This window comes from Acanthochromis polyacanthus, chromosome 11, assembly GCF_021347895.1.
Source record: "Acanthochromis polyacanthus isolate Apoly-LR-REF ecotype Palm Island chromosome 11, KAUST_Apoly_ChrSc, whole genome shotgun sequence".
Lineage (NCBI taxonomy): Eukaryota > Metazoa > Chordata > Actinopteri > Pomacentridae > Acanthochromis > Acanthochromis polyacanthus.
The window spans coordinates 34,143,362-34,170,787 of NC_067123.1; the positions used below are offsets into that span (position 1 = coordinate 34,143,362).

Sequence of the window (27,426 nt, forward strand, 5' to 3'; positions counted from 1 at the left end):
GTAACGTTTCTGTTGGTCTCATTAATGGCTTCTTGTTTGCACCAAGGAGCCCCGAATTTTCAGTTTTTTACACAATCTGGTCAGAGAAAATGGTATATTTTTGCTCAAATTTTAAATGAGACGTTGAGAATAAAGTGATGAAATATAACGACTTTCCCAACAGAGCTGAAAGTCATGCATAAGCTGAAGGGCAATCTGAAAATTAAAAATTCAATAATTCTTCCTCTTTTTGCAGTTTCTTGTACTAATAAAGGGTGTAGTTTTGATCATTTAAGACATGTAGGATGCAGGAAATAAAATAAAAATCTGATTTTAAGCTTAGATCTGGATTATTTTTAGGATAAAATTGCAAGTTCCACATGCTAATTTGAAGGACTGGAAAAAAGTTTTAAAAAATGATGCTTTTTTTGTTTTGCAGTTTTCAGTTGTTTTGTTTTTTTTAATTTTGGTGTCATTTTGATGTTTTTTTTTCCTCAAAATTTCAAATCCACAACTACACTCATGGGTGCAGAGGGTTAAAATCAGTAATCATTAGTTTTTTTTTAGCTAATTGCAGTTGTATTTAATGCAGAATGTTTCTATATTCCCACTTTACTAGCCATCATGTACACAGTTTTCCGTTAGCCGCGCACATCTATTTGTACTTTAAACACTAAATGCCGACAAATTGCGGAAAATCCCTATTAATTTTGGCTCTGGTTCCAGCTGGTGGTCAGTGGTTTTCACTTTACCAACACAGGTACAACAAAAATACTTAACACAGTGTGTCAACTTTCACAAAGGCCCATGTGAAATCTCGCACATGACGCCGGTGGCCCCAAACACCTCTTCAAACATCATTAGTCTGAACTTCTGTGCAGTGATTATGGTGTCGCTGCGGGTTGTGGCTGCTGTGTTACACATTCACCAAGTAAAGCCAGCAGCTAATGCTCGTATTTGTCTGTAATGTTTAACTTTTTCACATCAGTGTCTACAAAGTAACTCACACATCATGCAAAGTCCCTGTTGAATCATGTCCTCTGTTCGCTCCTGTGTATTACTCACACAGCATCACACATAAAATTACCAGTGATTAAAAAAAGATTGGCTCAAAGTAGAACTACGTGGTTCACTTCCATAGTCTTCACTCTGTATTTACAGTTGTGTCAAGTCAGTGGTGAATGTAAGAAGACCTGCCAGGAACAAGTGTGCAGAGAGGTCCTAATGGTTGATCATAAAACTCCTTAGATTCCTGCTTTTTATGGGAGATGCTGGAAAAGCAGTAGAACTTTGGAAAAAAAACACCTCCTTTTCACAGCTTTGGTTCACTAGAGGCGGGCCACAGTGGAACAAAGACTATTTTTCCTCTGTTTTTTTCCAGGGCTTTCTAAGCTTAAAAACAGCATGGGGCGCTTAATAGCAACTGAGAAGCAGTTTGCTAACTAGCTTCTCATTGGTCTGTGTTTTTCTTTTTTTGCACGACAAAACTTCAGGACTCATGTAGTTCTCATTAAAAACTGTGAGAAAGATTAACAGTATGCCAGCGACGGATCACATTGCTTAAACGGTAACATTGGGAGCTTGAAATAGTCCGTTGAATTGGGTCAAAGCAGCGAATGCCTGTGTTGAAGTTAAGCAGTTCTAAAACCAGTTTGGTGATATCGCCAACTACATTCACCACCACATTCCTCCACTGTCAGAGTGTGAGAGCAGAACGTAGAAGCTGACTCTCCACCTCCGACCTCATCCTTTAACCTCACAGGGTTTGGAGCCACTAAGGGGTCAATATGTAATTGAGGGACTTTTGAAGTCCATGGGATATATCTTGCATGCATTTTTATTAAAAAATTAAAATGTCAACTAAATAACCATCCAAATTGAGTCCCAAATTAGTTTTTTAAAAAACAGTTTTGATTCTGTTCTTTTTATTAAGTTGCGATAATCATGACAGATACTTCTTTTTTAGCAACATATCAAATTTTATATGGAAAATAACAAATATGTGTCTGAGAAATCACTTTCATCTAAGTTCCCCATTAGAAAAACACCTCTCAAGGAAGTGTTAATTCCAGATCACATGACCTGCTCCACATGATGTCATTTCCTCCTGAAGAAAAGACTGGAAGACTCCAAGGCTTTCTGACTTATTTAATATAAAGTAGTGTGTGAGTCAAGTGTGGATTTATGGCATGTCAACAGGTTTACTACAGTATCTTTAGAAATAACTTTTAGTTTCAATTTTACTAAATTGTATATATGATATTTAGAAGCATCTTTGTGTAAAAACGCCATGTGGTTTTTGGTTATAGGGGGCCATGTTGAATTTAGGCCTGAAAACAGCAGAAATGTCAACTATACCTGTCAACTATGTTACAGAAAGTCCTGCAATTACATATTGACCCAGGTGTCATTTCTGGCTTTCATGTGGTTTTAGCTCCAGTATCCCTAAATATAGCAACTTTTCGTGATTACTTTAGGTTGGGGCTTATAGTGCTGTAAAACACTGAAATCCCGCTGTGAATTTCTGATCCTCTTTATCCACCGAGCTGTGTCAGAGCTCTCGTATTCCCCTTCGCTTGATGCTCTTTACCTCAGATGTTAAAGTGAGCGAGTGTTCTTTCCATCTCTGTCAGCATTTAGCCTCCCTATTAGCTGCCTGGATTTTCTAGTGGAATTCCCTGACCTTAGGTTTAGAAGAAAGTGAAGGTTTAGAGTAAATGCAAACAGCTGCTGCCTACTACACACACACACACAGTGAACGTCTAGTTTTGCGTATCATCTAAACTGTTATTCTATATTCCATACTGCGATCAATAGATAAACAGTGGAAATACTGAGTAGGAGCTAATGGAAATAAGAAACAAACTTCTAACAGTTCGGAGGTGCTGTTGAGCCTGTCGCTGATCAACGGGTTCACGTTGGCTTACCCATCATGCTTTAGTGCAGCAGGGATTAGGTTTGTCAGGAGTTGTTACAGTAACCATTGTGTGATCGGCTGGAGCAAGCTCACTTTGTGTGTGTGTGACTCCGACACTAGAAAGCCGTGACACCCAATAGTTCATTTTTATTTAGCGTCTTTTATGAGATTGGTTCACTTCAGGAAAGTCCTGTTTCGTTTGCACTTTAAAGAAGAGGGTCATTTTCTTGCCTTATCTTCGGCTGCAGTCACATTAAGTTAAAACTCTGCTGAAGAAACGTATGTAAGCTTACCGCAAGACACAATTTCTGTTGCAGTGTGTTCACCATGTTTTTCTCCTCTTGGTGCTTTATGGTGGTTAGCTTTAGAACGGAAAAAACCTCTTTTCTTTGATGAATGATCTGTCCTTGGATGTAATACCCCAGGCCTGCAGACAGACACAGCTACAGTCTGCTTCTCTGACTCGACCTTCTAAATTGTTTGGCATCTCCAAAAACTGTCATCCAGCAGCTCACAGTTATTTTCATCAGTTTGTCTGCTGATTATTCCCTTGATTTAAAAATTGTAATCTCAGTTTGTCAGAGTCCAAAGCGATGTCCTCAGGGGACTTGCTTAATCCAAAACCCAAAGATGTTTAGCCCTGTGAGCCCCAAGCAGTTTCTTGGTGGTTTCTTGTCACATTTTTACCCAATATGGGCTTTTTTTTTTTAATGCAAAATACAGTCCTGTGCCTCTATTGACAGCACAACTCTGTATAAAGGTATATAACTCAAAAAGATTCCGTCTTTGCAGTATAACAAAGTTAGAATGCCATCAATCATAAAACGGAGAAGAAGACAAAAAGACCTGGAATCAACATTACAGCATTTTTCCAAGCGCAAGTAAACACAGCCTGCTGTTTAGCAGAGTCACTAATGGCTTCTCCATTATCATTTTGCTGTGTTTTTTCTACAAATTGCTGAATTTTTTACTGAAAATATTAAACTTAACTTTTCTTCCTGTGTCTGTGGTTTCTGGCTCTGATGAATGGTGTAACTTCAGTGTGTGTTTTTTGTTTATTTTTGTATTTGTTAAAGATAATATGCCTTTCATGCCAGCTGGCAGGTTTGGAGGCAAATTTGCTACTGCTAAAGACAAAAAGAAACAAGAAATTCTCAAAATGGAGGAGCTTAAATAAATTGATCCCAATTACCGTAGTTTTCTTTCAGTTGACTGTTGCAGTAATTCCTTAATTTTTTTTTTTATGCCTGTAGTGCACTTAAACGTTCTATGTGTGGGATTTCTGTTTTGCTAAGACATAAAATGACTCCAGGGTTCACTGAGTGTGAGTGGCAGTTCAGAGCGAACCTGCTTCACCTGCGGCTGTTTTTGCTGTTGTTAAATGTCGTCCTACTTACTTACTTGGCTCACTTTCTGTCATTAAGACGTGATATTCCTTGATGTTTGGCAGTTAGCTAGAAACCTAAGACTTTAATTTTCTTTTTAGCACTCAGCACAGAGTTGGTACATGTGATTGAATCAGTTGGATTGCACTGGGCTTTTAGATTCCTGGTGTTGCTTTTAGATACAAAAGAGGGGGGTAAGTACATTTCTTAATGTTAGTAATTAAAGAGGAAAGCACTGGGGCCAGATCTACACATAGACCCTTTAATATGCAGCTTTCCTGGTGGATTGTAACAAGTGTAATGAGCACTTTGTCTCAAACCGAAGCTAAACTCTTTCCTCTTCAGCTATTGCCTGAGGAAATATCCGACACACCCTTTGCATTTGTAGGTTTCTTTTAACAAATTACACTAACATATGCTTCTTGCGGGGGTTTTGCAGAACAGCTGTGAAACATTACAAACAAAAAGCACAATTATAGTTGCAAACATCGGACTCTGACAGAATCAGTGATCATTTGTCCTGCCGTATACCCCGGTGATGTGGTGTGCCGATGCTTTCAGACCGAGGTGAGGGTGTGGAAGGAGGGTGTTGCACCAAAAAAAAGAGAAAAACCTGTAATGAGACTCTGCTGCAATCCCCTCCAATATGGTTCCCATCAGGCAGACTTGCACTTGTGGCAGAAATTCCAGCCCTGTAGCAAATGCCTTGTCTGGATTCAATCAAATCAGCTTCTGCCACAACATGCACAGAAAAACTAAGAATATCGTGCACTTTTAAGTTTGATGATATTCAAACGAGTTAGCTACAAATGGCATCCTTTAAAGGAATGTGAAAGCCGCAACGATTGATGCCATTTCTTTATCAGGAGCTTTTTGGCCCTGCAGCTTGGATTGAATCTGTGAGAGCTTGACAGCGTTATTTTATGCCGAGCCAGGAAACGTCAATCTACTGTTTCACTCATTTATCGTTCCTTTTTTTTTGTCATGTTTCTCATTTTCTCAAGTCTAGTCTTTGCCAGTTCCCCGTGTGGTCCATGGCACCATAAGCTCCTCACCTGACAGCAAGAGCACCAGGCCCTCCGTAGTGATTTTAGTCTGTGCTAAAACATGCTACCGCTTAGTCGACAGTTTGCTGAGGGAGGAGGAAGAGGACGAGGAAGAAAATGTATATTAATGATGAGTCAGCACGGCATAAGGAGCTGTATGGCAGACGTCCACACTAGCCAGCTGGCTCTGCTAGGAGAGTCCAGATTTATTTCAGTTGTTTGAAGATGGGGCCAAAAATCACCGTGTGCTCACCTACCGATGCACAGCTCCCCTAATACACACAATCATTCCATTAAAAAATACAAAGGTGTCCCAAACAGAAGGGAAAACATGAGTCATTGTCATGGAAGTGCAGGAGCTGATGCTCCCGCCTGGGGACCTTCGCTTCCTGTCACATCGGGCTTCACTGTGTCCAGATTTCCTGTCTGCCTGAGAAGGGAAGATTAGAGAGCTATCAAGTTATTTATTCACCGTGGAACACAGTGTTTTCTCTCTCTAACTTACACTGTTTGTGCCAGAAACACGACTCGATTAATGTGTTTAGTCAGTTTTTATTAAGTGTGACACCTTGGAGTATGCTCTGCCTTCCATCTGTACTTTTCACTTTTATCCGTGCATGAGCATGTTTAACAGCGGCTGTTATGCAATTTGAAGATGATCTAGTCCACCATAAAGGCTGTCATTGTTTCATTCATTACTCTCAATTTATGGCTGGAAACATCCTGCTTTAACTGAGATTATCCCATCTATCTTCCCTCCCAGCTCATTCTTTCCACATTGTATTCCTTTGAGGTCACTTGTGACCTTTAATTGGCTCTAAAGCGCGCAATGAGCATTTTCACATTTGATGCTGAGTTCTGTGTTTGTGTGAGGGAGAGTACGTGTATGTGCCTGTGTATCTGGGTGCAGAAATGCAAACTGGGAATTCTTACAGCTGCTGCCTGGTAGCAGAAGGGTGGGTCACCTCCCTCAGCACAGGAATGCTCTGCACACTCAGCAGTTTATGCACATTCACAGCTTCTCAATAATAGCGAATCTGGTCAACATGTTCAAGTGTCATTTCTCTCACATTGGTTGGATTTATCGTTCTTAAAATGTTGACTTCTTTCTTGCCTAATTAGCAAGCTCTCCAGCCTTGTTTATGGCTTCTTTAACAATAAACTGTTATGTGACATCTGGAATGAAAGCTGTATAAATGATTAGCAGGTCCTTCACAGAAATATTCCTCTTAACCACATCTGTGCACAGTTTGAACACGGTTTCCTGAGTTTGTTAGGCAGGTGGTTTGAATTAAAGATGTGATGGATACTGGAGAGATCATGTACAGGTTTTGTAGCTCTAGTATAGAAATATTTACATTTTAGCTTGAGAAAAATCTCCTCTTTTAACCTTTTTTGCCTTTTAGCACTGACGATAACATGTAAGAAATACCTGCACAATAATAGTGATGAAGCATGAATCATCTTAATCCTAACTGTGTTTCTCTGTCTTCTTCTTTTTTTTTTTTTTTTGCAGAAGAGGTTGACTATGCTAACTTTGGCACCAACACAATAACCCGTAAGAAGAAGGCAGTGGTGGCGCTGCGCAACAACGATGTCAACCGCAAGCGTCCTCACATCCGCATCGGCATGCCGCAGGACTTCCGACCGGTCTCCTCCATCATCGACGTGGACATCCTACCTGAATCTCACCGCCGTGTCCGACTGTATCGCCACGGCTCCGACAAACCCCTGGGCTTCTACATCCGAGATGGCACCAGCGTGCGGGTGACGCCTCACGGTTTGGAGAAAGTCCCGGGCATCTTCATATCTCGGCTGGTTCCTGGAGGCTTGGCAGAGAGCACCGGGCTGCTGGCGGTTAATGACGAGGTGCTGGAGGTCAACGGCATTGAGGTGACGGGAAAGTCCTTAGACCAGGTGACGGACATGATGATCGCCAACAGTCACAACCTGATCGTGACTGTGAAGCCGGTGAACCAGCGCAACAACGTGGTCCGCAGCAGCAGGATCTCCGGCAGCTCGGGCCAGTCATCAGACAGCAGTGGCTCCACCGGTTACCCGAGTTTGTCTGTGGCTTCGGGAGGACTGGTGCCTTCTGGGGCTCACGGTTACCAAGACGACCTGGAGAGCGATGAGGATGCGGACATCGTCATCGAGAGCAGCCTCAAGCGGCCGTCGCAGAGGTCCAACGCTTCCCTGGCGTCCAATGTGTCCCGCACGCACCAGCAGCCTCCGACAACAGCTTCAGGCCCCGCGGCGCCTCCCAGCCCTCCCACACGTCCATCATCGGTGGTCTCCACTGCCTCCTTCCACTCCCAGCCAAGTCTCAACGGAGGGTCCCACCACCACCATCACCACCAACACAGCAGCCTCAGCTACCAGCTCCACAGAGACCTGAACCTTCAGCACAACCAACAGTCGCAGCACAGTCACCACCACGTACAGCCGCCGCATCACAGCAGCAACCCGGCCCTCCGCCACAGCAATGGCAGCCTGCACAAAATCCTCAGCTCGCTGAAAACGGACCCACGGCACAGTCTTGCACTTCCCAGAGGAGGGGTGGAGGAGGACGGCACCGTCATCACCCTATAATACTTAAAAACGCAGAGACACAAACATCCCAACTGCTCAGAGACTAAACTGGAACAGCAGGCCAGAGAAATACGAACATGCTTTGTCTGATACTAAATGTGTAACTTCTGTTTGTTTTTACGACATAATGGATAATAGGAAGTTGCAAGCAAGACAAAATGTATATAATTCTTGTATTTTTAAAAGTCCTCTTTGTCTTACATGAAAAGATTTGTATGTTTGTAACAAGCATCAGAACAAATAACTGTTTTTAGGCAAGTCCACTGTATCCTAGAGTTCTGAATGTACCTACAGCCTGATATCGTTTCTTAGTGACCACTTTTTATTAAGATCCTTTTCATTCTTATTACTGGGACCAACTTGGGGGTTGCTTATGGATGTTTTTAAAGAGTAAATCTATATTTCTTATATTCTGATAAAAGCTGTTTAGAGTATGTGTTTTTTTAAGGTCTTTTATGAATTGATGATTGTGATCAAATCCTTGTATCTGTTTCAATAAATTATTCTCTCACAACTATGCAAACTAGAAATGTGGTGTTTTGGTTCAGCATTTATTGGAGTGGAAAACATCAATTCTGCAGTTTATATCTGTGATGTAGCTGTTGAAGTTATGCTTTTATTAACTTAGAAGTATACAAAAGCAAACAACTCAGTATGTGCTACTGGTAAGCGAGACAGAATTGTTTCAATGATAAATCAACGTGTAGTATTTTCTTAGTTTATTTTTGCTTTAAATCACCAGTTTTATCACATAGTCACAGTTGTTGGTGCATAAATGTTCTGTAATTTACTTTGTTTCACCAAAATTATGCAGCAGAAAAGGCGTTTTCTCCTGAATAACGGCATGTTTATCTCAGCTGGATAAGTGGTTTTTAAATGGAAAACTATATAAACCACTGCACAACGTTAAATGTCGGTTTCACCAACTGGAAAGCAAAAGTCAGAAGCTCATCTCTTGACTCACGGCTGACAATCTGAGGAGTCATCGAAGAGGCCAACGTTTCAGATACTTCAACAGCCGCATCGGTAAACCAGGAATTCATCAGCATAATACACTGCTGGAGGGGTGGGACTTTGCTTTTCATGGTGATTTCTGGAACTTGTGACCATTGCTAAGATAAAGTAAAAGATATTTTCACAGTAAAATCACTGATGACTATTCAAAGATGATGACCAACTGATTAGGAGTAACCATAACCTCCTTTCGGTTATCTAAATTTGCAGTTTAAAGCAACAAGCCCAAGTCTGTAGGGAAGGATAAGACATTAAGGTCAATTTTCACAAAATATACAGCTATAGACATCACAAAGTGAGGACTATCTGAAGGTTAAATTCCTTTTCTCAGGGTTAACGAGTCTTTATTATCATTTAGCTTTAGACTGCAGTCAGTGTATCCACCTGCAGGAGGAATGCAGCTTTGTGACCCTCCAGCAGCAGCAGCAAACTTCTTTCACCTCTCTGCTAATGAATGTTTGTCTGCTGAGTTTACTCGGGATGCCACACTTCTGCTCACACAGCCAAGAGATCTTTGACACCCAACGAGCCTTCACTGTTGATCTACAGATAGAAGTTTTAGGGGGAAAATCCTGTCCCACAATCAATCTTTTGTTCATCAGCAGAGAAAAGATGCATCCAATGTGTAGGATTCCTTAGAAACATCTGATGATTTTAGGATTCAAGTGTAAAGTGATTCAAATTGCCAAAGTATTGGAAGGGTTAAATATAAAATGGAGAAAATAAAATCAGGAGTCATACTTGTTTTGTGCAAAAATAAAATAAAATAAAAACTTTAAGGCCAGTCGTGCAATTCTTTAGCTTGTGTAGCTAATGTATATTTTACACTGAGGGGGATTTATTGCTTCCTCTCTTCTCCAAATAAATGTACTTTCCCTCAACCTTTATTTAAACTCAGAATGCACTGAGGCATGGAGGCCTCGATTACAATACAACCAAATACATTTGAAAATAAGAAATTTGAGTGAGTACAATAATACAAATATTAAAAAGGAAAATTTGGCAAAATAATAAACATTTAGAAGAATATGAACATTCAAAGTTTGAAACAAACGAGTCCATCAAGACAAGAACAGCTGGAGGTGAAATAAGTTGAAGTTAAAAACCTGAAAGACAGAACTGACTCCAGCTTTAGACTGTTCTGCATGTTGCTCATCAGCTTCATTTTCATTAGATAATTTTTATGATGAAGCTTTTGAACATAGAACTTCAGACCCCTGAAAGCCATTGAAATCACAGTCTGTTCTTGTGATCCAGTAATTCTGGCTGCCCCCTGCTGGTCCCGGTAACAATTACATGGTGGGTCTTGAAATATGAGAATATTGACAGTTACATTTCACAACTGACTGAGCAACTATTTTTCTTTGGAAACGCCTTCAAGCTTGTTGCTTGGAGGACGAAGCCAGCAGTATAACACTCTTTAATAAATCCTGTCCATCCATTCACAGTGAGTCTTTACAAAAATCAGAATTTATTAAATATGTTCCTCTTGTAGATTATTATCACAGTATTTGTTATTATATTTCTTATTTTGTTAGGAAATGAGTATTTTGTGTTGGATTTCAATTCATTTATGCACATTTCCAACACTTTTAGCCTGAAATGGACCACAAAGAGTAAAGTTGTTGTGCACTGCTACAGGTTTTGACTAAAACTGCCAGAACTTACTGACTACTCAGTTCTAAATATTATTAATTATTTTATTCAATTCAGTAAAGCAAATGTTTTAATTCAGTATCAGTATGTAATTGTTGCATCATGTTACCAGTCTTTTTTGCTCCAGTCATTGGTCAGTGCTACAGTTTTAGACAATGGCGCCAACAACCATATCTGACTCTGTTTAGTGTAAAAGTTTCCAAAGACCAAAGTTTTAGTAACAAACCACAGCAGCAGTAAATCCACCAACACTTGAGGAGAGAACATATGGCTACTATTCAGTACAATGGTACTTTACACATGCCTGCTTCTTTCCTGCTCCCTGCGCTCACAGATGCTGTCTTTTAATACAATTAAATTCCCATTAAATTCGCTTTCATTTGCAGATTTTTCTGTTACTGTTGTCAGACAACAGAACTAGGATGGGATAGAGATTTAAATACAGCTCGGTAAAACTACATTTCAACCAGCAAACATTTTCAGAGTGTTTCTCTGTGCTGCTGAAATCCTAATTTTATAAAAGCAGATTCATCCAACAAACTCACATTATGCACAAAATAGCAACAACAGCTGTACAATTAATTGGACAATAATTTCATAGATATTGAAGATATATAGATATTGATTTGAATTTGTTTGTGTGTTTTATCCTTGAAGAAAAAAAATTAATCGACTAATTGGCAAAATAGTCGACAGTTGAGATTTTAGTTTTGACCCTTACGAGCCGCCGTCCACTGTGCAGCACATGTGACCCAGTCAGTTGACAGGGCAAAACACGGCAGTTGAGCAGAACGACGGGCGATATGGACCACCACCGGATCGACAGAGTGGGCCTGCTGTCTCCTCTGGAGGAGTCCAGCGCTGAGATCAGCAGGGACAGCGGCATCGTGTCCCAGAGTGCCAGCAGTCTGTCCATGGTGAGCGAAATCCTCAGTAGCGGCACCGTGTCGCAGAGCCCCAGCTTCGGAGCCGCGGCTAACATTATCCCCCAGAGCCCGAGCCTCAACGAAGCCGAACAGCCCGGGACGACCGAGCAACTCGACCCGGAGGAGGACGACGACGACGACGAAGTCCTGAGACACACAGCCTTCGGTTACTCCTCCTACATCAGGGCGACCGCCGGAGAGGAGGTTTGTGCCGTTAGCTGACCAGAGAGCCAGACACGGAGGGACTAGCTAAGTTAGCTCTTTGTTTTTAGCCGCACTACTGTAATGTAGTTAGCATCCCCTCACAGTTTGTATGTAGAATTCAGGTGCACCATTCTCACTTTGACCCTAAGATAAAACAGATAATTTAAATAAAGTTTTAATTGATTTACAACCAGTCTAGCCAGGCAAACAGCTCCAGAAAGTGCCACTTGACTTCATCTTGGCTTCATCTGTCTGCATTTGTAGCTGCTGACATGTTTGACTTACTTATTAGTGGACATTAAGTGGTTTTGCGTGATACCAACCAGTTTATAGAGAAGCTGAGAAAGCTGGCTGTCTCAGTAGGAAGACAAAGGCCCCTGTGTTTTGATCCTGTGATGATCTCGACACGATTTGAACTGGATCTGGTATGTGTGGCTGAATATGAAGCACAGGAGCTGTCATATAACTTAGACTGAGTCTGGAACAATGTAATTAGTAAATTGCAAAAGCTGCATCACTGGATCAGAATCAGAGTCAGTTTTATTGCCAAGTAGATGTCCACATACTGGAAGTTTCACCAGAGAATCTGGTGCATTACAGTAAACACTGACAAATACAGCCTTTTTAAAGAGATTTAATAAGAAAGCAAGTGGTGCAGGTAGGTAGAAAGCAAATGTAGCAAATCCTGGCAATCTTCAGTGACAAAATAAGTGACAGGATTATTTAGAGAATATATGTGTGATTATTAAATGATGAAACAAATGCCATAATTCCGATTTATTCCATTGGAGCAGATTGAAAAATCCATGCTTGTTTATTTTGCAGCACAAATGCCAAAACTGTTGTGTCAATGATTTTCCAAAATCATGCCTCTGTCCTTATGTGCCAGCCATACTTTTGTGATAATATCTCATGTGGTAGTGCTCCATCACATGTTTTAAATCTATTACACAGTGAATATTGAACGGAAGCTTGAGCTAGAAAATTAAATTACAGATCTAATTATAATCCTTTGTCAAAAAATGTAAAGTTTGGCCCTAGACTCGGTTCATTTGATGTGCAATCAGAAGCTTTATTTTCCTGCACAGCTTGTATATGTGTTGCATTTTACAGCCATTTCTTGTAACATTTTTTCTTCTAGATCTTGTGCTTGGAGAAGAGCTTGGAAGAAATGCTGACAAGAGTAGATGAGTTTGTGGGAATGCTGGATATGGTAAGATAAATCAGGTTATGAGATGGTAGTTAATCATGCACAATGTGTACTATATCTCCCATTTTGAATTGTGTACTTATCTTGACTTTTACATTCTTTTGTGTTTTGTCTCCAGATCCGTAACGACACCTCTCAGATAGTGAATGAAAACCTACCTCAAATCCAGCAGAAGTCTGATGAGATGAGACAAATATACAGAAGAATTGATAAGTTAGAGGTAAGTGGTTGATGCTGTTGCATGTAAAATATTAGAATTTTGTGCTTTAATAATGAACACTTGGTCCAGCGGAAAGCAAAAGCCAGCTAACAAGTATTCTGAATTGAAAACACCATGAAACCTATAATGTAGTTTAGCAGGATTCGTGTGCAGTAGTTTTACTTTGAATTAAGCAAACACAACAGCCTCTACAGAAAAGGACATTTAGAAATGTTAGGAACTTGTTCATTTCACCACCACATAGCCACAGTTCTAAAACCACCTGTCCACTGTTGTGTAGTTTCCCCTCTTGACACCAAACCAGCTCTGATCTATCAAAATCTGGACCTTACAGATCTTTAAAGGTGTCCTGTGGTAAAAGGTACCAAGACTTTAACAGCAAGTTGTTGCAGCCAGGTCAACACTTGGTCATGATCCTCAAAACATTCCTGAACAAAGTTTACAGTGTAGCAGGAATTATTATGTTGCTGGAAAATTCCACTAGCCTTTAGGGAATACTGTTGTCAGGAAAGGATGTATGTGATCTGCAGCAGTGTTTAGATAGGTGGTACGAGTCGAGGTACCTTCAACATGAATGACAAGATTTCCTGGAAAAAGATTGTCAGAGCATCACACTGCCCCTGCTGGCTTGCATTCTTCCCATAGTGCATCCTGCTGCTGTCTCTTCTTCTAGGTGAATGGTACACACTTAGTCATCCACATGTCGCAAAAGAAGACATGATCCAGTTCTGACAGTTGCGCATTTCTTTTTTAGGTGTTTTCAGTGGCTTGCAGCTACACAGCATCACATGCAGTATGTTGTGATGCACTGTGTTTTTTGACTTCCTTCTACCATTGTCATCATTAAGGTTTTCCCCAGTTTGTGCTACAGTAGCTTTTCTGTGGGATCAGACCACACGGACCACCCTTCACTCCTGATGCGTGCATCAGAGAGCCTGATGTGCCAGTGACCCTGTAACTGGTTCACTGGTGGTCCTTCCTTTAACCACCTGCAACCAGGAACAACCCAAAAGATTTGGAGATGCTCTGACACAGTGGCTAAGCCATGACAAATTGGTCCTTGACAAAGTTACTCAGATTCTTGCGTTTCCCCATTTTTCCTGTTTCGTCAACCTCAAGAACTGCCTGTTCACTCGGTGCTTAATATATCTCAACTCTAAAACATGCCAGTGGTATACATGTTGTGGATGATCAGTGAATTTTTTTGTCAGTTTCCTATTTTTATGCCTCTGTTGTGCTGAGATATAAAATTCAGAGATCTATTTCCTCTTTTAGAGGACTTTCTTAGTGCACTGACAAATGCATTTCCTGTTATTTGGTTCTGTATAAGTTCACAGGTTTTATAATTCATTTTTATTCCGTCTTTTTGCTGTATTATTTTAATGTTTCTGCAGGCCTTTGTGAAGATGGTGGGAGCTAATGTCAGCGCAATGGAGGAGCAGGTCACGCAGGCAGAAGGAGAACTTGGAACACTACCGAGTGCTTTCAAGAAAATCCTCCGTACAATGACTGTTCCAGGATTCTTAAATGTAAGAGCCCATTTGTGAATTTGAGCATTTACGTTATCTGTCTACTTTATTAGCAATTTTCAAGGAGAAAGTTGTGCTTGATTTAATTTGTGTCTGTTTACTACCAGAAACCAGCCAGCCCAAGAAGACCAGCACCGCATCAGCGTCAAGAGATACCCAGCGTGTTCCGGACAGATGATTATTTCACATCGCAGCCAGAACAGTGACACACCAGAACATTGAAAACAACTTGGTTCTAACCTCAGAGGCCTGTTGGGTGAAGCTGTACAGACAACTTTTACTGCCATCCTTTCGCACGAGGATCTGTTGGTGCAGTGGCCTCAACGAAGCAATAGTAGCCTTTCTGAACAAGTCAGTGGAAGTCGAGTGCTTTGAGACATTCTGCATTTTTTGGGGGTGTCGTTTTCCTGGCAGCAGCAAGCACCGAACTGTAGCAAATGATTTTAAAAGTGCCTAAATGGGTCTTTCTGTCAATTTTGTTTTCACCAATTGTGAAGAAAACTGTGTCAGATGTTAGATTAGTGAGCAGTCAGGAGAGTCATCCCCCTTTGCCAATAGGACACTGTACAGAAGGTACGATATGAGAGGCTGTAAAGATCTTTAGATGTAATACATGAAGACTTATCCCAGCTCCTTTTTTGAATTACATTCCTGTTGGTGTTTGTAAAGACCTGCACGCTGTTATGACCTGATCCGTATTTCTGTATCTCTCATCACTGTCCCCAAGCAATACTGACCTTATCCAGTTAAGCATTTAATGTCTTCCATTTCAAAATATCCACTTTATTTCTAGCCTTATCTCACCGGCTTGGGATGACAGTCACCTCACTGACATGGGGCTACGCCTTTGATAGCACCTTTTAGAGAAAAAAAAAAGCACACTATAAAGGAGATGTTTTAGTTTCACTAACCACACTATCTTATGAATAAGAGGCTTTGCACCAGGGATGAAGCTGTGATATAGTTTTTAAACAATAACTGGAGCATCCTTGGATTTCATTCGTGGGAGGTACCTTACAGATGATGTGACGTGGCCCTTTACCTTCGAACAACATTTAGTCACTATGGTTGCAGCTATGATTGATTATTTGCCAAAATAATTGTTAAAGATATTTCATTGACAAGTTAACTTTGTTTTACATTTTTAAAGTAATCATTAAAATTTATTTGAGACAAGTTTGTTGTTGCATGTGTCATTGTAATTTATTATTAAGTGACTTATCGATGTTATTTAAAGACCCCATTTGGTGAAAATCAAGTTTACCTTGTTAACATGTTCATAGGGTATTTCTTTTTATATGCTGGAGGATATATCATATCTAAAATATTATATATACAATTGAGTAAAATTGAAATTGAAAGTTATTTCTAAAGATATTGTAGTAAACCTGTTGACATGCCATAAATCCACACTTGACTCACACACTGCTTTATATTAAATAACTCAGAAAGCCTCGGACTCTTGCCAGTCTTTTCTTCAGGAGGAAATGACATCATGTGGAGCAGGTCATGTGATCTGGAATTAACACACTTCCTTGAAAGGTGTTTTTGTAATGGATAACTTAGTTGAAAGTGATTTCTCGGACACATACAATTTATTGTTTTCCATATAAAATTTGATACATTGCCCAAAAAAGAAATATCTGTCATGATTATCTCAACTTAATAAAAAGAGCACAATCAAAACAATTTTGGAAAAAGCTCATTTTATTATTGTTTAGCTAATAAGAAGGTGGGCTGCTCAGTGGAGTAGTGGTTAGCACTTCTGCCTTGCAGCAAGTAGATCCCTGGTTCGAATCCCGGGGTGGGCCTGGGATCTTTCTGCATGGAGTTTGCATGTTCTCCCTGAGCATGCGTGGGTTTTCTCTGGGTACTCCGGCTTCCTCCCACAGTCCAAAAATATGCTGAGGTTAATTGAGTACTCTAAATTGCCCGTAGGTGTGAATGTGAGTGTGATTGTTTGTCTGTATATGTAGCCCTGTGACAGACTGGCGACCTGTCCTGGGTGTCCCCTGCCTTCGCCCGAGTCAGCTGGGATAGGCTTCAGCACCCCCCGCGACCCTAATGAGGATAAAGCGGTGTATGGAGGATGGATGGATAATTAGAAGGTGGTTGATATTAAATTTAGACGGTTATTTAGTTGACATTTTAGTGATAACCAATCATTTTTTTATAATAAGTGATTGTTTCCATAATAAATAATTATGGAATTTGTAAACACATGAACATAAAAAACATTATTTTTTTTACTTTTAATAAAATGCATGCAAGATATATGCCATGAACTTCAAAAGTCCCTTAATTATATATTGACCCTGATGTGTTCTAGCTGTAGCATTGACCATTTTACGGCATAAATTGTTTATTCTATGGAAAATGCTTCTAAATATGCAATTTTACAACACAGAGATGGCTTTTGGGGACCAGTTCACTAGAATAGTGAAGTTTGAGCACCGAGCAGGTTAAAACCAGGGCATACCAACATCCTGTAACCTCATTGGTCAGTTTTCAGTGATGTCATAAGCTAGTGACAGCTCGGAGAAAGCGGGAACGGGAACTCCCTCGGTTCGATTTGTCTCCACGCTGGATCATTTACTGCTGGAAAAAGTGAGCTAAACTCAACTAACACGGTGAAAAATTTTTGAGCAAAGTCCTTTTCAGAGACGGTCGTTTTCTCACGCCGTTAATGAGACAAGTTTCATGAAGAAAAAGTAGGAAAATGTTTGAAAACGGTGCCGGAAAAAAGCGAAGCTGTGAACTACCGGCGTGCTGTTATGGCGTCGGTCCTGAGCAGTCGGCGCAGTTTGATGTTCTGTTTAACACAACTACAAACTTCAGTATGCTAATTGTTCTCTGATAGATCCAAATCTCAGCAGAGTCACGTTAACAAAGTTATAACGATGCAGAAAATGTTTTTGCTGTAACGTCTGTAAGAACTACATTTAAAGCACCGTTTAAATTAGCTTAAACTGTCCAAAACTAATTGATCTGCACTGTTTAACCTGCTCTGCCATACATTATAACTAACCCAGTTGTGTTTGCCGGTCCCACCAGGCCAGAAGTGATTTAAACCCGTGCATTGTGCCTGAAATGTTAATAATGCATCAAAATGATTTTATCTCATTCATTGGATTTGTCTTTTATGGATCACAAACTAAAGTTTATTGCAGGAGAGATCAAATATTTTTTATACATATAAACCCATTCTTAAATCATGCTAATTATAGTCTAAACAATGACAGTGAACATGTCAAACACATACTGCCTAAACTTTTGGAAACACTACTTGAAATGTAGTTTTCTAGTTCAAACAGTGATTGTAGCGAATTAGACTGTAACTGAAATGGTAATAATGCATCAGAACAACTTGATTTCATTCACTGAGGTTATATTCTATAGATTGTAGGATATAGGATAATAGTAAAATTTCACAAGACCCATCTTGGACCCAGCATGACAAGAGAAATTATCCTGATGTCTCAGGATAATCACCTGCTCTGTGCTTTATATTATACCCAATCTAGTTGTTTTTATCATTCGAAACAGCTTCAAGGGACCAGTTCAACCTATATAATGCCATTTTCCACTTCAGTGATTGCAGCTACAAGTATTGTTGCTGTTATAAATGCAGATGAATGGATTTCAATCATTGGGGTTATGTTTTAAAAGGTTACTGCAAAACAGAGAATTTTTATGTTGTGTATTTAAAATTCATCTGTAAATCATGTTAATTACAGTCTAAACAAAGAAACTACTGAAGCCAAACTTGTCACAAATATTGAAGGGCAAGAAATTTTAAAGTTTCATGAAGACGGGCCTTTATGAAGTTATGTGTATTTGCACATTATGACTGTTACTGGTGCGAATAAAAGCTGCAGTAGACGTATATAAACTTATGGAATTACATTTTATTTAAAAACACATGTAATGTTTCTATGAAATACATAAATATGGCTATGAAATAAATCGTGAAGTAAATGAATTGGGCATGAATATGTAATTATTAAATAATAATTTTATATCACATTTTTTATTTAAAGGAATTTATTTTATAATTTTACTTTTTTTTTTCTTTTAATTAAGTAAACTGGGCAGTACGGCTTTAACTTGAGGCATGTTTCCCCAAAGCCCCTCCAACGAGCCTTTTGTGTGTTTGAGAGCATACCTTAAAACCATTTTGCATTTATACTGAGTTGAATTTGTCAAATAAATTAATTCAGAAGTCATCACAGTTGTCCTGCCTTTGCTATATTTACCAGCCAATTTATTCAGTAACTTTTGAAGTCTAATGAAGTCCAATGCAAATCCACAACAGTTCTGCCATAAAAATCTACTTTTGCAAAGCTTTTATAGTTTGTTGGCTGTCAAAAAGTTAATAATTCTACTTAATGTTTACTATTGAGGCTAACGTGTAGTGGTCATGTACTGGATTGCATTAAAATTGAATTAAAACTTAAAATGTTAACGTTTTGCAAGAGCATCGCTTACATGTTAAAAGTGTTTCTTAAAAAAAGTGACCAGTGAGAGTAAATGTACTAAAACTAGCATTGAAACAGGCGATATAAGGGCCGACAGATGCTCAGTAAGTTAACCTACAGCACAACAGACTTGCTTGAAATAAGAATTTTTTCCAATGGGCCTTTCACATTTACAGAAAAATCTTTTTAGGGAATGTGTTCATAAGCATTTGTTTAATAAACTACTGTCTCTGATTAACAGACTCTTCATTTACAGGTTCAAAGCTTCACACATGGCTTGTGAGAAGGAAATATGGCAAAAGATTGGAGAGGGCTTTGTCCTGGAATATTATAACCAGTTTGACAACACCAACAGGATGGGACTTGGGAACCTATATGTAAGCACTGTTAAGTGTCTGTTCAGTTCTATAGCATCAGCTCTGTTGTAAATACTGTGACACATGATTAAATTAATTGTGTGCAACTATTTAATGTAAAAAAAAAAAAAAAACTAGTATAAAACATGTTCTTTTCTCAGTCTCCTGATGCCTGTTTGACATGGGAAGGATCACCTTTTCAAGGAAGAGAAGCCATTTCTGGCAAACTAGTAGTAAGTATTTAGCTGGTTAAAAGTTCCTGCATTTCTGCACCTTCTTAAAAAGAGAATGTTTCTTTCCTTTGCATTTAACAACCCTCCTCCTTATTTTCTTTTACACTACCAATTGTGTTTGCTTGATATTGCTGTACATTAAAATAAAAATACTGTTTCCAATTCACAGAACCTTCCTTTCAAGCGTATTAAGCACATTATAACAGAGCAAGACTTCCAGCCAACGATAGACAGTTGTATTCTCATCATGGTGTTTGGACAGCTACAGGTAAGCTTGTCAAATTTAGCTCATTACTCTGAGTGTGCTTGTGAGTGCCATTGTGAGTTATGTGTAATTCTGCTAAAAAAAAACTGTTTTTTTCTGTGATTGATCTCAAATATTTCTAAATCTTTTCTGCAACAGGTAGATGATGATCCACCAATGGCCTTCCATCAAGTGTTTATGCTAAAGTCTCAGAACTGTGCGTGGGCGTGCACGAATGATGTGTTCCGGTTGGGACTACACAACATACCAGTGTAAAGATGTGGCTTTACTGGCTCATTGAGGTCCAGCTTTGAATTCATACTGTAGTCAAGCTGCCATCTTTGAAAGCTGTATGTGAAGTTCCTCCATGTTTACAGCACATCAGTAAGCATGCTTTTTGTAGTCAAGATGTCATTTGCCAAATAACATTCCTATCCAACTAAAGAATTTATGAGTCTGGACTACTGTTGTCTTTTCTTCCTCTACCAAATACCTGTATGTGGTTGTTGTACTCATTTTTCACAAGACAAAGGCAGTAGGATGATAGTAGCAGCTGAGGGGCTGTGAAGTCGGTGAGTGATCAGTAGTAATTGATTATGTCTGTATGGGATTATATAATCACATCACCATTAGTGTGAATGTGAAGTACATTGTAAAGTACTTTTGGAACTTGTTTGAACTGTTTACATGACTAAAATAAGGTAACTCCGATTACATTTGCAACAGATGTGTTCTTAGATTATAGTTACACTGTCAAGGATTACTTGATTACATCTTAAAAATATGTCAAGTTTAAAATCTGAGCATTTTCCATGATACGAAGCAAGCTGCTCTTCTCCATTTGCCAGTTTTGTTCATGGTGACTTGACTGATATTTGTTCATTTTTAATGCTAGTTTGAAGATAGTGGAGTGTTTAGTTCTTTTCATCTACATTGAAAATAGAAGATGAACTACAAAATGTTTTACCTGCTCTCTGCCCTGTGTTATCTAGTTATTCAAAACAGTTGTAAGTTGCTGGACATTTACAAAAATACTCCATATATAGTAGATTTGCTATGATAAATATTTTTATTTTCGTTGAAGGTGAATTATTGTCACTTTAATTTGGCAGCAATCCAAAACTACTAAGATAACATTTTTTGCAAGATGAGGGAATACCTTGCTAATCATGAAAATTACCATATAGAATAGATCTGTAGTGGATTAGGATTAGCAGCATACAGCAAAAATTGCACACAGCTGTTACAAAATTTAGAATAAATTAAGATTGCACTGTGTAAGAACAAAAATAAAGATAAAAATGTACTGTGAGAACAGGATTTCATTGCATTTAGTATAAATTAAAAACAGGTCTCATGTGTATTTATTGACTGACTAGATTTTAAAGTAATCAAGCCCAACAGAGCACATGTCAGTCTTTAGGTAACTTGGTTTTGTAACTTCACTGTTTTGCAACAGCTGCAGTCCATAAAGTGACCGCTAGAGGCGCTGCTTCCTCAGTGTGGTGTCACTTTAAATGTTAAACCTCCACAGCCACAGCTACAGCCACAACATGGTATGGAGTTACTACCGAACTAGAAGAAACTAATTCAGCCTCCGAATGACACCGACAGTGAAAAAGCCGTCTTCTCAGGAAATGGACTTATTGGATATAAGTCGACAGTCTGACGGTGTTAAAGAAACGGTGAGTGATTCAGTCAAGCTAGCAGCTACATCATTTAGTATGTAGGGCAGAAAGTCAGTTGACGCTCTGTAAGATTTGTCGGCTATGTTGTAGTGTTTGCTGATAAACCACCTATTAGTTAAAGTGATTAATTTTAGCCTCGCTTCGTTAAATAATGAGTTACACGAACATTGAAGGCTAACGGCTAGCTTGTGTGTTAAACTGCCCTTGCCTGCTCGTGTTAGCTGTCAGTATCGATGTATGGTGTCGTTGGAAATAACAGAACAGCCGTGGAAATTGGGCTAAAATGTTCAAAAATGTAAACAGACGGTATAAAGATAAATGTTTATGTAAATATTTACCAAAACCCGCTGTTTACTGAATATGTAACCGTCATGTCCTTTGTTTTGTGAACACGGAATGCGCAAGCGCACTGGGCAACTTTCTAACTAAAGGGACCAGAGATGAATTTCTCTTAAAGCATTGATTCTGACTCTTTGCAGAACACCTTGAAAGAAAATGGTACACACTCCCAGAATGGTTCGGGCACAGAGGAAGAACCTTTGCTCAGAGAGAACCCCAGACGGTTTGTCATCTTCCCCATCCAGTACCCAGAAATCTGGAAGATGTACAAACAGGCACAGGCCTCTTTCTGGACGGTGGAGGAGGTAGGTGTTCAGTGTTACACTGAATGACTGGAAGAAAAAAACACAAAAATTCATGAGGAAAGCATTACATACCTTTCACAAGCATCCCTGTGCTTTCTACCTATTAAATAGAGTACTGACTTTAAGTTACTTTTAATATTTGTTTATAAAGTCAGACATGACACCTTGGTATATTTCTTAATTTCTCTACCTCTGATCTATTTCAAAGCCTCTTAGATTCTCACAACAGCTGCTGTTTACTGTTTTACTGTTGAGGCCAGTTTGTAAGGCAGATCAGTAGTCTGTATCTATCAATCAAATGTTCCTCCATTTACACTTTCAATCAAAATCTCAAGGTGTGCATGTTTTCAGTGGCTTTAGGTCGCTCTTAGTGGCCTTAATGTTTTAGTATTTCTTCATTTTATTTTAGAATTTGACAATTTTACAAGTTTGTATCCTGTTTTGTTTTTTGGTGTTTTATACTTGTTATTCTGTTTCACACTTTTGCATTTTGTTTTCTGCACATATTTTTGTTGACTGTTTTATAAGACACATGATATGTCAGCTCATTGCTACTTTAATTCACGCTAAAAATTCACAGCTCAAATCCATTATGCAATTAGTCTAATCAGAGTAAGATAAATGCTTCTAAACTAACTTATATTATGTTGTTTTAAAGGTAAAATTTAAGGGAGGCTTTCACACAGACCTCCATGTTTTAATCTCTAATAATGCGCATACATACATTTATATCTCTAATGATGAATCAGTTGATTTCCCACAACGGTTTGCCTTCACTTGAAAAGCCCAAGCAACCCATTCTTGTGACAGTTGTACCGTTAATGTTGTGTCTTTCAGGTTGATCTATCCAAAGACTTGGTACACTGGGACTGTTTGAAGCCTGAGGAAAAACACTTTATCTCCCATGTTCTGGCTTTCTTTGCTGCCAGTGATGGTATCGTCAACGAGAACCTGGTGAGAGGGGTTAGAGGGATGTTTCCCAGCTGTTGTAGGTGTCTTGTGGCTTGTATGCCTCTAAAGAGAAGGCAAGATGTAATAGTTTGTTCAGACATCCACTACACAGTGAGGCTTTGCAGAGTCAAAGCACGTAATATATTAGTAGATGAGTAATAAATGAATGAGCTCAGGTTATTTATATTCCAAAGTCATCAGTAAATATTCCCAGAACTTGCAAAAATGTACTTCTTTGAAAATACTTGTTGTCTTTGTTCCCATAACTGTAATTGGCATCCTGACTGAACTATGGTTTTCTCGTTGTGGCTCAACCGTTTTGCCTCAGCTTTGAGTTGCACACAGCATAAAGAAAGTGTGTTTGTGTTTTATCTAACAGGTGCAGAGGTTCAGCCAAGAGGTGCAGATCCCTGAAGCTCGTTCCTTCTACAGCTTCCAGATCCTCATAGAGACTGTTCACTCAGAGATGTACAGTATGCTCATCAACACTTACATCAGGGACCTCAAGGAGAGGTCAGTTACCCAAGATAAATCTGATCAATTTTTACACCCAAGTAGGTTTTGGGACAGATTTCTTGAATTTTATTTATCGGTTTTAGGAATTTATTTTTATTTATTGTATTTGTCCATAATTATGAAGGCATGAATTCAAGTAGCGCTGCAGTGTGAGACACGATTGACAACTTTCCAACTTTCAAACAAACTGTAAAACCTGCACCTGTTCATTGTAGGATAAGTCAACGCCACATTGTGTTCATTTCCATTGTATTCTCAGCTACAGCAGCTCTGATGTACCCACAAACTAGAAAGACAAAAATGTCATGGAACATGCTATTTGCAGTGCCTCTAAAAAGTGTTTGGACTTAATGTTTTGTTGCATTAATTAGCCTGCACCGAATTAATGTGTCTAAGTAAAAAACTGTTTGAAAAAATTTACAAAAAGCACAACATTCATATAATTCTAGGTGATGGATGAAAATACATACGTCATCATTTGGAAAATTTGAGTTTAGATAGTAGTATTAAAGCTCTCATGGACACTTATCAAATTAAATTAACATGAGGTGATAAAGTAATAAATGTGACGAGGAGCATTAACTCTAGTGTGCAGATGTTATGACCCAACCACTAGGGTCAGCTAGTGTAACAAAAATAACCAACTGTCCTTAACATGAATCTATAGCTGCTACAGAGGCTAAGATTGATCAGTTTGTTCAGTTCTGATGTAAATTGGGGTTCTTGTCTGGCCTTTGACTGGTAAACAGCACAGAGCAGGGAGCAATCATGAGAAGTGATTTAGTTGTAGAGCTGTCATTTACATTGTGGCGAAAGTTCATGCCCTAAAAGCAAATGATTCCACCGAACGAGAAAATCAGTGGACCAAGTACAGAACCATGAGGGAAACCACGCCTTACAGAATGGAGGAACGGGCTTCTTTTTTTTTTTTTTAACAAGACAAACTGACTGATTTGATTCAGTCCAGATTTAAATCAGTGTTAATTTAAGGACCCTCCTGGCATTGCATTACATTACATCCAATACCAGTTTTGGAACATCTGTAAATAGATGAACTTACAGATTATTCTTATAGAGACTACTAAAAACTTCTGTTTGACTGTTTTTCACTGTGACTGGTAGCTCCTCGCCAAAATAGCAGCTGCTAACAGAAGTCACATTCCAGGTAGCCCTGCCTGGACTAAGAGTTTGGTTGCAGATTTATACACAGGTGTAGTGATGGTTGGGATTGTGTGGGAGGAGGAGTTGTGGTGGTGGCAAGATAAATCCTACGGGTTGGGAGGTGTGGCGAAAAAAGGCTGATAGCAGGTCTGGAGCTCCAAGTCAATCACTCCTGATGACTGCCAGGTGGGATCTGGAGCTCCATCTTCAGCAGCTGTAGACAGTATAGTTTTCACAAACCATCCCAACACACAGAGGCTCTACAAAGTCCATTACCAACCGCGTGAATAGCAGAGGATGTCACAGCAGACTATAAAGAGTCCCAGTGTAGTTTGTTATTGGATATGAATTACACATGAACAAGATAGAGGAACTTTCTGGGCACTGTTTAATCATTTTCAATATATGTGTGTCTTAGGGACTATTTGTTTAACGCCATCCAGACCATGCCTTGCGTGAGACGAAAAGCAGACTGGGCCCTCCAATGGATAAATGACAGCAAGTCCACATTTGGTGAGGAAGACACGACAACATAACTGTAGTTTGAACATAATGTACCACATTGGTCTTGAGTAACTTCTCATCTGTGGTGCATTTACAGTAGTTTTAACTTTTGTGCCCCCAGGTGAGCGAATTGTGGCTTTTGCAGCTGTGGAGGGCATCTTTTTCTCTGGCTCATTTGCTGCCATCTATTGGTTAAAGAAGAGAGGCTTGATGCCTGGTCTTACTTACTCCAATGAACTGATTAGCAGGGATGAGGTGAGATCATTTTACATACAAGAAAACATGAGGTCTGATATGTTCAAATGACCCCTCAGGTGTGAGTGCAGTTACAAGGAATACAATCATTTAGCGGAGAAGATGACATAATGGGAGTTTTTAATGCAGGCATGGAGTATAAATGAAGTCCTTACCTTCCAAATTTAAAGTTGTAAACATGGACATCTTGTGGAACATAAACTTATACAGGTCAAAGCATTGCCCTTGCATGGAAGCTTTATCTTGGATGATTTTGTTTGACACACCTGCAGCGTTGTTTTTTATGTTGCTGTTTAGGTAGTGTAGATTGTAAATATTGCTACAGCTCACATATGAAAATGGTTAAAAATTATCTCTGTTTTTGTTTCAGCTGTTCTGACATGTATATTTTTCCATTTCTTAGGGCCTGCACTGTAACTTTGCCTGCCTGCTCTACAGCTACCTGGTGAAAAAGCCATCAGAGGACAGAGTTAAGGACATCATCACCAAAGCTGTTAGCATTGAGCAGGTCAGCCTTAGTGGAAATACACTCAACCCAAACTACACATTGTAAAAATGTCTGCTACTTTTATATTGTTTACCTCGTCAGTACTGACTCACTCTGCAACAGGTTTGAAAGAACAAAATCTTCTTTTCTGTTCATTGTTAATAAGCTGTCTGATGTTGCAGGAGTTTTTGACAGAGGCTTTGCCCGTTGACCTCATCGGGATCAACAGTTGTCTTATGAAGCAGTACATCGAGTTTGTGGCTGACCGGCTTCTCACTGATCTGGGACTGGCTAAGGTAACGCTTTGAAAATATTTGTAAAATAGATGTAACCAAAGCCAAATACTGTAGTCATTTTTACTCCAGCTGTGGTAGCTATTTGTATTTATTTGTATTTATTCTGAACTCCATTAGCTGCAACATGTGCAGCTACTCTTCCTATAATGTTGAAGAAGGTCATTCAGTAATATGATGAAAGAAATGCAATAGTATAGTATTAAAAGGTGTAAGTGGGGGCTATTTTATGTTTGCTGATGTGTAAACTATATTTGGTGAAAATAACCTTGTTTCTCTGTTGTCATTCTTTTCTTTGATCCAAGATTTACCAAACTGAGAACCCATTTGACTTTATGGAGTCAATTTCACTGGAAGGGAAAACCAACTTCTTTGAGAAACGAGTCGCAGAGTATCAGAGATTTGGAGTCATGTCAAGCATGTTGGACGATGAATTCACTTTGGATGCAGACTTCTAAAACCGGGATGACATTCTGTTATGTTTGTTCTTATTTATTTATGTTTGTTTGAACAGTTATTGACTAAAGCATCCTGAAGTCCTGTTACAATACTGTCATAGTATTACAAAAAGAATGCTGTACTCTTTCTTTTTTGGCTTAAGAGATAGTGAATTCCACCTTTACTATGGTTTATAAATAGAGTAGGGGGAACAAATGGGGATTTAAAGAACTGATTTGTGACTGTTTTGATGTTGACATACAACAGAAAGCTATATGGTTTAATAGGCAAAGTAGTAATAATTATTTTGTACCTCTGTGCACATTTAAAGATGTTTAATATGCAGAATATGTTTTAGTAAGATTGCAGTTCTGGCTTCTACCTTGCATTGTTTTAACATTTTGTCATTTTAATGTAAAATAAAAGGTTTTCTAAGATGCAAATAGTGCCTTTGTTCTAAATTTTGAATAGTATCCGTGCTGAATTATGTTAATTTACCA

General features: G+C 39.1%; 4 protein-coding genes across 5 annotated transcripts in view; all 4 read left to right on the top strand.

The window, feature by feature from the left end:
- Positions 1–8,436, top strand: part of pard6gb (par-6 family cell polarity regulator gamma b) — a 38,069-nt gene extending 29,633 nt beyond the window's left edge. Inside the window, exon 3 of the mRNA XM_022210255.2 lies at positions 6,844–8,436. Within this exon, the coding sequence (XP_022065947.1) occupies positions 6,844–7,919 (1,076 nt within the window). The 3' untranslated portion in view covers positions 7,920–8,436. The remainder of the gene's footprint in view (positions 1–6,843) is intronic.
- A 2,883-nt stretch (positions 8,437–11,319) lies between these two features.
- Positions 11,320–15,854, top strand: bloc1s4 (biogenesis of lysosomal organelles complex-1, subunit 4, cappuccino). The gene is made up of 5 exons (XM_022210368.2): positions 11,320–11,719; positions 12,861–12,932; positions 13,048–13,149; positions 14,544–14,678; positions 14,786–15,854. Exons 1-5 carry the CDS (start codon positions 11,393–11,395, stop codon positions 14,882–14,884), a joined length of 735 nt encoding a protein of 244 aa, XP_022066060.1. The 5' UTR covers positions 11,320–11,392; the 3' UTR covers positions 14,885–15,854.
- Positions 15,855–17,177: 1,323 nt separating this feature from the next.
- LOC110962558 (nuclear transport factor 2-like) lies at positions 17,178–20,450 on the top strand. Of its 2 annotated transcripts, none has more exons than XM_022210588.2 (5): positions 17,178–17,285; positions 19,413–19,533; positions 19,674–19,745; positions 19,915–20,013; positions 20,149–20,450. In XM_022210588.2, the coding sequence occupies exons 2-5, from the start codon at positions 19,429–19,431 to the stop codon at positions 20,263–20,265; spliced, it is 393 nt and encodes a 130-aa protein (XP_022066280.1). In that variant the 5' UTR covers positions 17,178–17,285; positions 19,413–19,428; the 3' UTR covers positions 20,266–20,450. The 2 variants fall into 2 exon arrangements, with proteins under 2 accessions (XP_022066280.1, XP_022066346.1); XM_022210654.2 differs by having other exon boundaries at positions 17,199–17,285; positions 19,398–19,533.
- A 1,017-nt stretch (positions 20,451–21,467) lies between these two features.
- Positions 21,468–27,369, top strand: rrm2b (ribonucleotide reductase M2 b). The gene is made up of 9 exons (XM_022210477.2): positions 21,468–21,674; positions 22,157–22,321; positions 23,159–23,275; positions 23,652–23,785; positions 25,368–25,462; positions 25,575–25,708; positions 26,112–26,216; positions 26,378–26,491; positions 26,794–27,369. Exons 1-9 carry the CDS (start codon positions 21,591–21,593, stop codon positions 26,944–26,946), a joined length of 1,101 nt encoding a protein of 366 aa, XP_022066169.2. The 5' UTR covers positions 21,468–21,590; the 3' UTR covers positions 26,947–27,369.
- The last annotated feature ends 57 nt before the right edge of the window (positions 27,370–27,426 follow it).

Bases quoted from the DNA above. Each gene is read 5' to 3' on its own strand.
- bloc1s4 (XM_022210368.2), top strand. From the start codon at position 11,393: ATGGACCACCACCGGATCGACAGAGTGGGCCTGCTGTCTCCTCTGGAG. The intron at 13,150-14,543 runs GTAAGTGGTTGA...ATGTTTCTGCAG, and splicing joins GAAGAATTGATAAGTTAGAG to GCCTTTGTGAAGATGGTGGG. The intron at 14,679-14,785 runs GTAAGAGCCCAT...GTTTACTACCAG, and splicing joins CTGTTCCAGGATTCTTAAAT to AAACCAGCCAGCCCAAGAAG.
- LOC110962558 (XM_022210588.2), top strand. From the start codon at position 19,429: ATGGCTTGTGAGAAGGAAATATGGCAAAAGATTGGAGAGGGCTTTGTC. The intron at 19,746-19,914 runs GTAAGTATTTAG...TCCAATTCACAG, and splicing joins CCATTTCTGGCAAACTAGTA to AACCTTCCTTTCAAGCGTAT. The intron at 20,014-20,148 runs GTAAGCTTGTCA...TTTCTGCAACAG, and splicing joins TGGTGTTTGGACAGCTACAG to GTAGATGATGATCCACCAAT.
- rrm2b (XM_022210477.2), top strand. From the start codon at position 21,591: ATGACACCGACAGTGAAAAAGCCGTCTTCTCAGGAAATGGACTTATTG. The intron at 23,786-25,367 runs GTCAGTTACCCA...TGTGTGTCTTAG, and splicing joins ATCAGGGACCTCAAGGAGAG to GGACTATTTGTTTAACGCCA. The intron at 25,463-25,574 runs GTGAGGAAGACA...TTGTGCCCCCAG, and splicing joins TGACAGCAAGTCCACATTTG to GTGAGCGAATTGTGGCTTTT.